The sequence below is a fragment of the Felis catus genome, chromosome A3, assembly GCF_018350175.1.
Source record: "Felis catus isolate Fca126 chromosome A3, F.catus_Fca126_mat1.0, whole genome shotgun sequence".
Taxonomy (NCBI): Eukaryota; Metazoa; Chordata; class Mammalia; order Carnivora; family Felidae; genus Felis; species Felis catus.
In genome coordinates this window covers 100,938,128-100,952,764 of record NC_058370.1, presented here as the reverse complement: position 1 = coordinate 100,952,764, position 14,637 = coordinate 100,938,128, and the positions used below count along the sequence as shown (strand labels likewise).

The window sequence follows — 14,637 nt, the reverse complement described above, 5'->3', positions numbered from 1 at the left end:
ATATTTTCATTTGTTTGTATCATCTTCATTGTTTTTATCATTGTTTTAATAGTTTTCAGAGTACAGGTCTTTCACTTCCTGGGTTAAGTTCATTCCTAGGAGTTTTATTCTTTTTGGTGCAGTTGTAAATGGAATTGTTTCCCTAATTCATCTTTCTGCCACTTCGTTATCAATGTATATAAATGTAGCTGATTTCTGTGTATTTTATCAGGCAACCTTGCTGACTTCACTTATTATTTCAAAGAAGGAATCGTTAAAAAGGAAACAGAACTTAAAGATTTAGAATAGTCTCAATCTGTACATATTGCAAAAAATGAGAAAGCATGTTTAGAAGAAGACACAAGGGTATGACTGACCAACCATTTGATAAAGAGATTAGAATGTGTGTTAACCATGGACTTCTTCATTGACCCCAGCAAGATTACTGCCAATTTGGGCTGAAGGAGATGGATACAGGTCAGAATGAACGGAGGCTGTCAGACTTAGATTCTGCAGGACAGGACAATAAAACAGACCATTAGGCTTCAAACTTGCACTGTTCTTCAAGGAAAGAATGTCTCAAAAGCTGATTCAGAGATCATCAGAGCTACCATCTTGGTTCTAGTAACCCACACTGCTTTTAATCAAAGCTGTAGGGAAGGACTTCTAGTAGACCCCTGGTGGTATGCCCCCCCGCCCAGCAGAGCCTTAGGTTGGATGGGGCCTTTACAGAAAGTCACAGCATGGTGGTACCCCACTAAAGTATGAGGGTGATATTGCCACCTCAGTGGGTCTGGAAGTCAGAGCACTCAGTCAAAGAAGATTATTCTTGACTTTTAAGGTCTTCTAGAGTTTGCCTTGCTAGGTTTTGGAATTGCTTGGAACTGTCACCCCTTCCTTCCCTATTTCTCCCTTTTGGAATGCCTGTTGCATGTTCATAACTGGAGAATAATTTTGCCTCAGGATCAATCATACCTTGAGTCTCACCCATATCTGATTTAGATTACGTATATATATGGCACTTGGGTGACATCCGGCTTTGGCTCAGGTCATGCGATCTCATGGTTCATGAATTCGAGCCCCGCATCAGGCTCTGTGCTGACAGCTCAGACTCTGGAGCCTGCTTTGAATTTTGTGTCTCCCTCTCTGTCTGCCCCTCCCTGCTCATGCTCTGTTTGTCTCTCTCTCAAAGATGAATAAACGTTAAAAAAAATTTAGATTGTATATTTTATATATAATTTATTTTTTAATATAGTTGGCTCACATGTTACATTAGTTTCAGGCATTAGATGAGACTTTGGACTTGAGAAGTTAAAGTTGATGCTGGAACGAGTTAAGACGCTTGAGGTGGTTGGGATGGAATGAGTGCATTTTGCATGTGAGAAGGACATAAATTTTGGGTGGGGGAAGGGGGCAGAGCAGAATGCTGTGGACTGAATTTTTGTGTCTCTTGGCCATGTCAGGATACAGCAAAAAGCTAACTGTCTGCAAACCAGGAAGTAGGCTCTCAGCAGGAACCAAATTGGTTGTTGGCACCTTGATCTTGGACTTTCCAGCCTCCAGAATTGTGAGAAATAAATCTATGATTTTTAAGCCACCCAGTCTGTGGTAATATAGGTATATACACAAAAAATTTGAAACGGGTCTTGTAGAGATATTTGCATGCTTATGTTCATAGTGTCATTATTCACAATAGCTAAGAGTTAAAAGCAACCCAGATGCCTGTTGATACATGAATGAACAAAATTGGCATATACATGCAGTGGAAAGCCTTAAAAAGAAATTCTGATACATGCTACAACACAGATGAACTTTAAAGATGTTATGCTAAGTGAAATAAGCTAGTCCACAAAAAGACAAATACTCTATGATTCCATTTATATAAGGTGCTTAGAGTAGTCAAATTCGTAAAGGCAGAAAGTTGAATGATGGTTACTGGGGGGGTGATGGGAGGAGGGAATGGGATGTCATTGTTTAATGGGTTTGAGTTTGAGGTTTTTTGTTGTTTTTGCTGCAAAAAACATTATTGTTTCCATTTGGTACATGGTCAGGGTGGGGCTCCTGGGTGGTTGAAAGCTGCCTCGTGGCTGCACGGGGAGGCTCAGGCAGAAGCCCAGACACCAAGGGGGTACCAGAGGGATCCCTTCAGAGGCTGCCGGGCTATGCAGACTCCGTCTTGCTTGAGGAGTGAGCCTTTCGAAGAGATCTTTGCCCAGCCTAGTGGCTGGCCAGCCTGCGCAGGCAAGCCAGGTGGTCACCATCCTCCTGAGTTTCCCCTCCTCATCCAGGAAATGGTTCCTCAAAAAGTCTCAGACATGGGGGGTCTGCGTGGGCAGAACCCCTGGCTTTCAGATCCCAAGGGGCCTGCTTCAGGTTCTTGTCTAGAACCCTGGAGTTTTTGCCCCACTGATCTTGAGGCGGCTTCTGCACCTCCTGGAAGAGGGAGCTGATTTTTCATCTTCAAGAGATGCGAGGTGCCCACTTATGAAGGAAGTGGCCCAGGCCCTGCTGAGTCACATTCTAACAGTTGAAATAGAAGCCCAGGAGAGGCAGGTATAGGAGGTACACAGGTAAATGTTGACCAGGAAGTTGAAGGTGGAATAATTCTTAGGAATCTCAGAACCTCAGTGAAATACTTCAGATGAATCTGGGCACTTGTGTTTAATAGCAGTAAGGAGTTAAGCTGGAAATGTGGTGTTGGCTGATCCCACAGGTGGAGGATGGCAGAGAAGATGATTCCAACAATTGCAACTAGAAAAATGGTACGGGGCCTTTCTGTCTACATACATTGTTAAAGCAAGAGACAGATCCCCATGACCCTGGGCACACAGCCTGAGTTTCAGTTTTCAAAGTTGTAAAGAATTTTGGAGATGGATGGTGGTGATGGTTCACAACAAAATGAATGTGCTTAATACCACTTAGCTGTACACTTAGAATAATGGTTAAGATGGCAAATTTATGTTATGTGTGTTTTACCACAATAAAAGTATTTCTGCTGTTCATAAAGCATATAATACAGACGTATCTTACCTCTGGTTGATGATGTTTTGATACTTTAATATGTTTGGGTTTTCCTCAAGTTGCAGGTTTTTATAAATCATTAATAAATGTACAGAGATTATACTCCCATAATTGCAGAAACATTGATTATTAGAGAAAGCTCATTTATAGTATGTTTAAAGTTCCTTAGTACAGTACCAATGAATGTTAGAATGGCCTTGGAAAGGCAGTTTTGAAATTTTGCCTAATGTAATAGGATTTACTTACCTGTTTACTCCTAAGTTACTTTAATGTTGTTTCTGGAAATAATGAAAACCTATCACATTAATTATTTTAATTTTGTTTAAATCATCCTCTCTGTTTTTCTTTTTAGTTTTTTTTTAAGATTTTATTTTTAAGGGGCACCTGGTTGACTCAGTCAGTTAAGTGTCTGACTTTGGCTTAGGTCATGATCTCATAGTAAATGTATTCAAGCCCATGTTGGGCTCTGTGCTGACAGCTCAGAGCCTGGAGCCTGCTTCGGATTCTGTGTCTCCTTCTCTGTCTACTCCTCCCCCACTCGTGCTCTGTCTCTCTCTCTCTCAAAAAAAAATTTTTTTAATGTTTATTTTTAAGTAATCTCTACACCCAACATGGGGCTTGAACTCAAAACCTCAAAATTGAGAGTTGTACCCTCCACTGACTGAGCTACCCAGGCGCCTCTGTTTTCCTTTTAATAGACCCATTTAGATCACCATAAGAATGGATTTGAATGCCAATAAATCTGGTTTGCCCTTAATTTTTTGGTGTTTTGTCTTATGTTCTAAATTTAGATATCCAAAGAGAAGAAGAAAAAGTAAAACGGTCAGTGAAAGATGCTGCCAAGAAGGGCCAGAAAGACGTCTGTGTAGTTTTGGCCAAGGAGATGATCAGGTCACGGAAGGCTGTGAGCAAGCTCTATGCTTCCAAAGCTCACATGAACTCTGTGCTCATGGGGATGAAGAACCAGCTGGGTAAGATGGCCATTATCTGCAGCCTCCTCATTAATGCTGATGGCTCTTGCTACTTTTATTAGTCCTGGCTGGATTTCTTGAATGGGAAGAACAGACTCCACTCTGGTTTTTATTCTTTATATTGTCTTGGTTGGAGTGTTACACAAATGCAAAATATAATTATTACTATCATTATTTTATGATTCATTTTCTTTCGCAGTGTTGTTGCAATAATGGCAAAATAAGCATATAAATCTGCTTTGCTTAGAATATTCTGCCTCATGTGAACAGTGTTATAAAGTGACCTGAGAGTTGAGTCAGAGGAGTAAGAAGTGAGTCTGTGCATTGGAGGAATAAGAAGAGAATTTCCTCTGTTCTGAGAGCAAAGTCATCCAAGGCAGAATGTTAAAATAGTCCAGGTCTGGGGCTCCTGAGTGGCTCAGTTAGTTAAGCATTCAATTCTTTTTTTTCAAGTTTATTTGCTTATTTTGAGACAGAGAGAGGGAAAGCATGAGTAGGGGAGGATCAGAGAGAGAGGGAGAAACAGAATTCCAGGGCTCGAACTCATAAACCATGAGATCATGACCTGAGCCGAGATCAAGAGTCAGATGCTTAATAACTGACTAAGCCACCCAGGCACCCCTAAGCATCTAATTCTTGATCCCAGCTCAGTTCTTGATCTCAGGGTCGTGAGTTCAAGCCCTACACTGGGTATGAAGCCTACTTTAAATAGATAGATAGATAGATAGATAGATAGATAGATAGATAGATAGATAATCACTCAATCCAAGTTTATTTTTGGCTTTAACCCCACCTCCTTCTCTGTCTTATCTCTGGCTCTCTACCTAATGCTTCCTTACATCTTAGGAATCTACAAACTTGTAATGGGTATTCACACATGTGAGCTATCAGTTTAATTTCTAAAAATGTATTATAATATTTAAAATAAGAATAAACATAATTTAGTTTTCTTTTATTGTCCAGTGTAATACTGTTGTGATCTTTCACATGCATCTGTCTCTAGGCCAGTGACAGCTTGAGTCATAGGTTAAATTTACATCCAGTTGTTTTCTGTTTGTTTTTTAAATTTTTTTTTTATGTTTATTCATTTTTGAGGGAGACAGAGTCAGTGTGAGTGAGAGAGGGGGAGAGAGAGAGGGAGACACAGAATCTGAAGCAGGCTCCAGGCTCCAAACTGTCAAGCACAGAGCTCTATTCTGGGCTCAAACTCATGGACTGCAAGATCATGACTTGGGCCAAATTTAGATGCTTAACCATCTGAGCCACTTAAGCACCCCTAGTTTCTGTTTTTTAACTTAATTTCTGTTAAATTAAGAAGTCCTAACTCAGAATTATAGTTCCTTGAGAATGGCACCAAATGACTGTTAGATATTTAGACTTGAGTGTGGACTCAGAAATTACAGAGAAATTTTACACTAACGAACATTTTCAGGGGCGCCTGGGTGGCTCAGTCAGTTAAGTGATCAACTTCGGCTCGGGTCATGATCTCACGGTTTGTGGGTTCGAGGCCCGCATCGGGCTCTGTGCTGTGACCCTGATGAGTTTATTTAAAATTTTTTCGGTATTTCCTTTTCTGAGTGAACATTAGAAAACATCTGGCTTATTCTCCCCACACCCCCCATAAAGCTCTGTATGCACAGCCATTTTTGTTTCCCCAGTTGCAAAGATGAAAGTACACAGGATAATAATAGTAGATGTTTTTTTGTTTTTTTTGTTTTTTCAACGTTTATTTATTTTTGGGACAGAGAGAGAGACAGAGCATGCACGGGCGAGGGGCAGAGAGAGAGGGAGACACAGAATCGGAAACAGGCTCCAGGCTCTGAGCCATCAGCCCAGAGCCCGACGCGGGGCTCGAACTCACGGACCGTGAGATCATGACCTGGCTGAAGTCGGACGCTTAACCGACTGCGCCACCCAGGCGCCTCAATAATAGTAGATGTTTAAGTACCTGTCACCCGGAATGAATACAATTTGACATTTTGTTGTATTTGCTTCAGTTTTATATGCTAGAAGAAACAGTATTACTAAAGTTGAAGCTCCTTTAATATGTCTTCCCAGTTCCCTTCTCTCTCAACCACCCCATAAGTAAGCACTGTTATGAATCTTGATGTTGTTAGAAATGGTATTCTGTATATACCATTCTGCCTTGGTGTTTTTCATTTATCATTGTGTTTTTGAAGCATACCCATAATGACATATTTTTTTTTAACTAGTGGATGTTGTTTCATCAGATGGATGTATCACATTTTACTTTTCCTCCACTGATGGACATTTAGGCTCTTTTCAATATTTTGCTATTACAGTGCTGCTGCGAATGTCTTTTCTCTTTTGCCCATGTGTAAAGGTTTCTCTAGAACAATTTTATACTCAGAAGTAGAATTGCTGGGTTAAAAATAAGTGGGCTGAAATTTGCTACAATTGCAAAATTGTTCTCCAAAGAGGCTTTACTAATTTACATTCCCACAAGCAGTGGATGAGAGTTCCTTTTTCCATACCTTTTCACCAACCCTTGTCAGACTTCGTAATTTTTGAGAAATGTTACCTTATTACAGCAGATAACATTTCTCTGGGAACTAGTGTACTTGATCACTGTCTTCTGTTTAGCTTTTCTTTCTGGTGTACTGATTCCTAAAGACCTTTTCAAGCAGGTAGAGCTCATAGGTAATCATCCACATGAGAAATCTCTTCTCCTGTAGCATGTACTTTCAGTAGTAAACAGAAGCTCTTGAATGTACTGCACAGAAGTCAGAGCTTGTTATCCTTTAAATATATACCCATAACAATATATTTTATTGTTTGTTTCAGATACATATTATTTGTGGTTTTCTCACAACTGGAAAGTAAAATATTTGCTGGTTTTTTTTTTTTTTTAAATTAGAGCACACATGCACAAGTGGGGAGAGGGGCAGAGGTAGAGAGAATCCTAGCAGGCTCTGCATTCCACGCACAGCCCAACTTGGAGCTCTGTCCCATGACCCCAGGATCATGATCTGAGCTGAAATCAAGAGTTGGATGCTCAACCGACCACGCTAGTCAGGCGCCCCGTTTGGTCTTTAAATGAGTCAGAGTGCCCTAAGACTCCGTTCTAGATCCTCTGCTGTTTTCCATATTCACTCTCTTCCCCCAGGTGGCCTTATCTAATGTCGTGCCTCAAAATACTGCTTTCCACATTTTTATCTTCACACCTGACTTTGTCACCTAGGGTGTGGTGACTCCACTTATATCTTAATGGTTATGTTAAGTGGTTATCTCCACTTATGTCTTAATGGTTATGTCAGAATTACTACACCTGCACAGAAATCTTGTCTGGTCCTACTTCATCTGTATCTGCATCTACTCCCTTGTATTTCCCCCTGGGGAACCTAAGACCCCACACAGTTTCATCTGTAAATATTTCCACATGGATTCCTAAAAGACAAGGGTGCTATCCCTTCAGTTCCCTGGTCTTTTAGTTCTTGGCTGTGTTCATGAGATCATTTCCTTTCCACTGTATTTTCTCTTTCTTTCTGGAAGCAGAAGATTTTGTTAGACTTCCCAGACTGATCCTTTAATTTTCTTACCTTTCCTGTTTTCCATTTTGAAAATAATAATAGCACCTTCCTCATAGAGTAGTTGTGAGGCTTATCAACCAACGCCTGGTGTGTGGTGACTGCTCTATATATAGCTCAAAATATGATCACTGTCACCAATTTTGTTGTTGTGTTTCACTTTCTGAGAAATTTTCTTAACTTTATTTCCCATTTCTTCTCTCAAATTTTTCATTTTGGCTATCTGAATTTTAATTTACAGAAGAGTTCTCTGATTTTTTTTGAAATCATCCTGTTCTTGGGGCGCCTGGGTGGCGCAGTCGGTTAAGTGTCCGACTTCAGCCAGGTCACGATCTCGCGGTCCGTGAGTTCGAGCCCGGCGTCGGGCTCTGGGCTGATGGCTCAGAGCCTGGAGCCTGTTTCCGATTCTGTGTCTCCCTCTCTCTCTGCCGCTCCCCCGTTCATGCTCTGTCTCTCTCTGTCCCAAAAATAAATAAACGTTGAAAAAAAAAAAACTAAAAAAAAAAAAAAAAAAAAAAAAAGAAATCATCCTGTTCTTATTTCATGGACACTTCTTTCTGAAATGTTCTAGTGTTCCTTGAACTGTTTGTCAGAGCTCCTTCTCACCACCCTCTTCTTCTCTCTCTTCTTTTTTAAGAAAGAAAAGGAGAGGGTGGGGATGGTGGGGAGGCTGGATTAAGTGTAGGCAGCATGAGAAACTTCCCCAGTCTTCTCAGGCAGACAAAGCTACCAAGAGTGAAATGATAATTCTTTAATAAATCCATTTTTTAGCCCCTATTATGTGGCAGATGTATTGCTGGGCACCAGGGATAGTCAACATTATAGGCACAGTCATTGCCCTCTAGGTATGGGATGAAAGCAGCTAATCTGTAAATTTAATAAAAATACCTAAAAAATAATAAATTTAATAGTCAAGTAAGTGGTACTTCTCTTGCAAACTGTGATAAGCACCAGGAGACTGGAAAAGGGAACCGGAGTGGAGAATGGCTCCTTTCAGGGACCAACAATACTGAAGGACGACATGGGTGCTCCAACCTGAGTGCCAGGCAGCTCGTAGGAGAGCCCTGGGGCCAAGAAGAACTGCACATTTAGGAAGTTCCGGGAGGTTGGGGTACAGGAGAACATGGAGGAGGGATGGCCGGAGAGGCTGAGCAGGGAGGTGAGGAAGACAGTTTTTACAGCCGTCAGGAGAGCAAGGGTTTTCAGAGACAAGCTCAGATTGAGATCGCTGTAGGGGTGGCACAGATAAACTGCAGGACGAGTTCAGAGGAAAAGTATTCTGAGGCGAATCAGAGGCATCTCAGTTCATGGATTAGGGTGCACAAAGGCACAGATGAAATACTTCAGGCTGTGTTCAGCAAACAGTACGTGTTTCAGTTTGACAAGAGCACATTAAGTGGGGCAGTGGGAGGTAGAGCTCCAAAGGTAATTTGGAGTCAGTTTTGTAAGTTAAGCAAGGACTTATCATTCCATTTTGTAGGCAGTAGAGTGCCGTGCACATTGTGAGCACAAACTGTAGGTGCAGCAAGGGACTGGCACAGCAGGATGGCAGGCGGGGGACCTGAGTGGCCATGGGCAGGACCTGAGTAGCTTAGTCAAATGAGATGCACGGAAGAGAGGACACTAGGAAGTTTTAGTCTGGATGCAGAGTAAATGGATGTAGTCAGGGTACAAATAAGCTGGAAATGCTTTAAGACCTTGAACCTGAAAAGAATGCAGGGCCATTAAAAGACACTGGAAACTGAGAGAAGGGAAGCGGCCCTAAAGAGAGAACAGAGCTTCTATTTGGGGCTGTCCAGACTGACTCCAGGAGGATCATCACCCTGCTTCTAAGTACTTAAGCACCAGGCTGGTGGGAGGAAGCCCTGGGGAGGTTGTTGAGAGGCCTTATAGTAGGATGTTCCTGCTGGCAAATTAAATACAGCAGAGAAGGGTGGCACCGAGGACAGAGCAGGAGGGAGGAGTCTATATTTTGGAATGAGAGAAGAGAAAACTAGAAATACTATAATGAGAGTTCCTAAGATTAGGGTCTTGCCCTCAATGTCTGCCCCCCTTCTGTCCTAGCCTGTTGTTGCTTTGAAAAGCCACCATTTGATGAAGTCACTTTCCTCAAGATCTTCAGCTAAAATGCAGATATCCCTGGGAAGGGTAACATGTTAAGTAAGCCTTGTCAGCTATTAATACGTTATGATTAGATGCTTTCCAAGTGATAGCTTTCTGACAGCAGCTTCTTGCAGAATAAGACAGATGATGAGTATGCTTTAAAAGGGGGAGTAAGTTAAGAGAAAGTTTCAAAGGTGAGACAGGAAATAGAATTACCATATGATTCAGAAATAATGTCTCTGGGTATATACCCAAAATAATTGAAAATAGGGACTCAAACAGATATTTGTACATCCATGTTCATAGTCACATTATTGACAATAGGCAAAAGGTAAAGGTAACCCAAGTATCCATTGAAGGATGAATAAACAAAATGTGGTATATATACACACAATATTATTCAGCCTTAAAAGGAAAAAAATGATGGGGCGCCTGGGTGGCTGAGTTGGTTGAGTGTGCAACTCTTGATTTTTGATCAGGTCATGAACTCATGGTTTGTGGGATCGAGCCCTAAGTCAGGCTCTGTGCTGTTAATGCAGAGCCAGCTTGGGATTCTCTCTCCCCCTCTCTTTGCTCCTCCCCTGCTCGCACTCTAGCTCACTCTCAAACTTTAAAAAAAAAAAAAAAAAAAGGAAGGAAGGAAATGCTGACACTTTGTTACAATGTGGATAAACCTGGAAGGCATTATGCTAAGTGAAACAGGCCTGTCCCAGAAGGACAGCTAACTATGATTCCACTTACACGAGGTGCCTAGAATAGTCAGATCCACGGACACAGAAAGTACATTGGTGGTTGCCAGGAGTTGGAAGGAGGGGAAGTGAGAAGTTGAGAGTTTCAACAAGTTGTTCCCCAGATGCCATCATTCTATGTAATTGAAAATTTGGGGAGAACTAGTTTCTATTTGTTAAAGTCCCTCCCCTTCTTTTTGCCATATGAAATTGGTTGATTTTATTTATTTCCATAAAGAAACGCTCTGGAATTTTTATGGTCAGTACAAGAAAGGAATAACACATTTCTGATCTAAATATGTCATTATATTTAGAGGCATTTGAGTCTTTATTAACCACCTCAGTGTTGCTTGCTGTTAAGACGTGAATATGTTTAACATTTTTTAAAATCCAGTTTGAATATCATAGTTTTGCTTGTTGTCTTCTAAATGCATTCATTGGTTTATTCAACATTTGAGAGTCAGCTGTGTCAGGCACAATGGAAGGCACTGGAAATAAAATCATGAGTCCACCTCCAAATAAAAAAGATATCTTGTCCTCTCTTGGGCAGCACATATTACCAGAATGGTGACTTTAATGAGAAGATTCAATGGTCTGTGCAGAAGGATGGTATGCAAATTCATGAAGCATACTGTTAAAAAAAGAAATCCATCCTTTAGGTCTCCACTCTCTAGAGCTGTTAGTGGGGCCCTGCCCTGCATATTGAGGGAGGAGCATACAGAGACCTTGCAGCTGGAGGAGCCTGGAATGCTGGAAAAACAGCAGGAAGATCTGGCGGTGGGCTGGGAGGGACTAGCAGAAAGAGCTATAACCAGGCAATGAGGCTCATGTCATGATCCCTTCCCGTGTGACTTTGCTCTTTCTAATTTTAAATGTCAGGTAGTTTTTATAATGCTAACCTCTTGTTTTCTGTATCATTCTAACCTTTTTGGAGATTCTTTTTTTATTGTGAAATATGTATAGCTAAAAAATCTTCTGTGCTCTGCCTGTTCACTCCTCCCTCCCACCCCAAGCAACCATTGATCTTTTTACTGTCTCCATAGTGTTTGCCTTTTCCAGAATGTCATATAGTTGGACTGATACAATGTGTTAAGTAAGCCTTTTAGATTTGTTTCTTTCATTTAGTAGTATGCATGTAAGTAAATTTCCTTCATTTTTTTTTTAAGGTTTACTTATTTGAGAGAGAGAGAGAGAGAGAGAGAGAGAGAGAGAGAGCACTGTGGGGGAGAGGCAGAGAAAGAGGGAGATGCAGAATCCAAAGCAGGCTCTAGGCTTCGAGCTGTCAGCACAGAGCCCCATGCAGGGCTCAAACTCAAAAACTGTGAGATCATGACCTGAGCCAAAGTCGGATGCCCAACTGACTGAAGCACGCAGGTGCCCCAGTTACCTTCATTTTTTTAATGGCTTGAGAGCTTTTTTTAACATTGAATATTCCCTTGTATATACCACGCTTTATCTGCTCCATTATTGTTGTTCTTTTGCAAGCAACATTTTGGTTGCTTCTAAGTTTGGGCAATAATGAAGAAAGCTGTCAATCTGCAGGTTTTTGTGTAGACGTACGTTCCAGCTCATTTGGGTAAATACCAAGGAGCTCATATATAAGAGTAGGTTTAATTTTGTAAGAAACTGCCAAATTGTCTTCCAAAGTGGCTGTACCATTTTGCATTCCCACCAGCAGTTGCTGTTGCTCCACATCCTCACCAGCATTGAGTGTTGTCAGTGTTTTGGATTTTGACATTTTAATAGATGTGTAGTGGTATCTCCTTGTTTTAGTTTGCAATTCCCTAATGATATGTTGATCATCTTTTCGTGTGGGGTTTGCGGGGTTTTTGCCATCTTTTTTGGTGAGGTATCTGTTTAGGTCTTTGCCCATTTTTAATTGGATTGTTCATTTTCTTACTGAGTTTTAAGAGTTCTTTGCATACATTGGATAAACATTCCTTTCTCATTTGTTTTTTGCAAATATTTTCTTCCAGCTTATGGCCTACTTCTCATTCTGCTGTAGGGGTGACTTATAAAACAGTTTTTATCTTCCTCACATGCTTCTTTCCTTGTGGAACATAGAAAGTACATTTTAGTTTTTAGTCTTTTATTTTTCTTTGTATATTCATCTTTCTTTGTTTTGAGTTTCCATTGTAGCATTGGCCTTTTAAAAATCTACTTCCCCCAATCCTGATTGGCAATCAAGTTAAAGTCTTTGGGGATTAGTTTTATTTCTAAGTTTATTTTTGCTTCTTCTTTTCCCACTATACTCTTCCTTTTCTTCTTCTTCTTCTTCTTTTTTTTTTTTGTTTATTTTGAGAGAGAGAGAGAGAGAGAGAGCAGGAGAGGGGCAGAGAGAGAGGGAGACGCAGGGCTCGAACTCCCAAACCATTAGATAATGACCTAAGCCAAAATCAAGAGTCAAGATGCCCAACCAACTGAGCCACCCAGGCACCTCTCTTGTTTCTTTTAACAATCAGAAACTCATACCCTTTTCAAAGTACAAATGTTTTAGTATTTAATACTTATCACACCAGTTTTTTTCTTTAGCTCCGATCTTTTTATTTTTATTTTTATTTTTTTACTAATTCAACTCAAAAAAGTTTATTGAACACATGTCATGTTCAAGCACTCTCTGTGGGAAACTCAGCGTGTAAATTAGGATAAAACATGGGCCTGCGTAGACATCAAACTTTATGGTTCAAAAAGAACTATATGGAATAAACTTTATTTTTGCCCTTCTTTCCCTCACTTACCTTTTTACAATAACCAATAGTAACTTTAATATTTTAAAACTTTTTTGTATCATTATAATGGCATATATAATTTATTTCAGCCATACAGATTCTTGATATTTCTGCTGTAATATATACTAATCTTAATCTTAATAGATCAGTATTTCACTTCCCCATTCCAATGTTAAGGAGAAATGAAGAATTCTCTGCAACTAACAAACTTCCTTACTCCTTTAGAAAAATCGCAAAATGGTGTGTATGTCACCCAGATATTTCCCTGGTCACTCTTGTTTCCTTGCCTCTTGTTTTCCCTTACATGTGAGAGCTGCCTAGAGTCTGGATTCAGATGGGTAAATTTTTAGTAACTCGTAGCTTAGCCAGGCACTGCAGTGCTCAGGCAGTCTCTGTGCCAGTTTTGTTGGACAGCTCAGAACTTTAAGTCTCATGATATTGCAAAACAGATTTGGAAGGCTGCCATATCTTTGACATGTTAAAGATGTGTGTGTGGTGGTGGGTAGGGTGCAGGGCAGAGGGATGATCATTTGCTATTACCGTGATTTCTTATATAGAAGTGTGTATATGATCGAACTACAGAAAATGTTTCCGTAGCAAGGAACTGTAACCGCCATACAGCAACACGTAGACTCACTATATATCTCATCCTGATTTCTCTCATTTTCCTGAGGACTAGTGACAGGGCCCTCAGAGAGCAGCAGCCGTCCATAGGCTGGTGTATGGGGAACACTAATTGTGTATAGCCTAAAGTGTTGTATTTTCCAGTGTGGCCCTGGCAAGATCTAGAGCTGTTCCTCCCGTGTGACTTGTCCTGGTATCACAGTCATTCCTAGCGGGCTTCCTTCCCTAAAGCTCAGATGCACGCCTTCAGGCTGCTTTCCACATCAGCCGGATGGTGTGCATGCTCAGAGTTTGTACCTGTTGTAGCTAAAGTGTACGGTTTAGAAAAGTCAGTCTCTTGGTCAACTAGGATAGTAATGTAGGTTCACAGGTAGTTTTGGGAGTCTACCTACTACTGTTCTCTTTTATTAGAATAGCTTATAATTTGACTATCACTCTTTCTTTGTTGTTGTTAATTAGGCTTCACACCTGCCACAGAGCGCAGGGCGAGGCTTGAACTCATGACCCTGAGATCAAGACCTGAGCTGAGATCAAGACTCAGATGTTTAACCACCTGAGCTACCTAGGCGCACCTGTCTGTCATGCTTTATTCCCAATCCTGTGTCACATTCTGTTGAACGATCCTGTTCCTTTTCCTTTTCAGCGGTTTTGCGAGTGGCCGGTTCCCTACAGAAGAGCACAGAAGTGATGAAGGCCATGCAGAGCCTTGTGAAGATCCCAGAAATCCAGGCCACCATGAGGGAGCTATCCAAAGAGATGATGAAGGTGACCTGGGGCCAACTCTGCATCCTATTCCAAACTGTTAGCAGTCACTTCCAGCAGAGCAGGGGGCTGGGGCTGGGTGGGAATGGACGGACCACTGTTGCCGGACAGAAATGATTTTGAAGACCGAGGAGCAGCTGTTAGTACTGGTTGAAACTGTCTGAACTGAGCA

The 14,637-nt window shown here is 41.1% G+C and overlaps 1 protein-coding gene across 2 annotated transcripts in view; it reads left to right on the top strand.

Moving 5' to 3' along the window:
- Positions 1 to 14,637, top strand: part of LOC101094500 (E3 ubiquitin-protein ligase RNF103) — a 110,135-nt gene that overhangs the window by 90,421 nt on the left and 5,077 nt on the right. For both annotated transcript variants that reach the window (XM_006930275.4, XM_003984233.6), the window contains 2 exons: positions 3,792 to 3,971; positions 14,347 to 14,468. In XM_006930275.4, the coding sequence (XP_006930337.1) occupies positions 3,792 to 3,971; positions 14,347 to 14,468 (302 nt within the window). The remainder of the gene's footprint in view (positions 1 to 3,791; positions 3,972 to 14,346; positions 14,469 to 14,637) is intronic.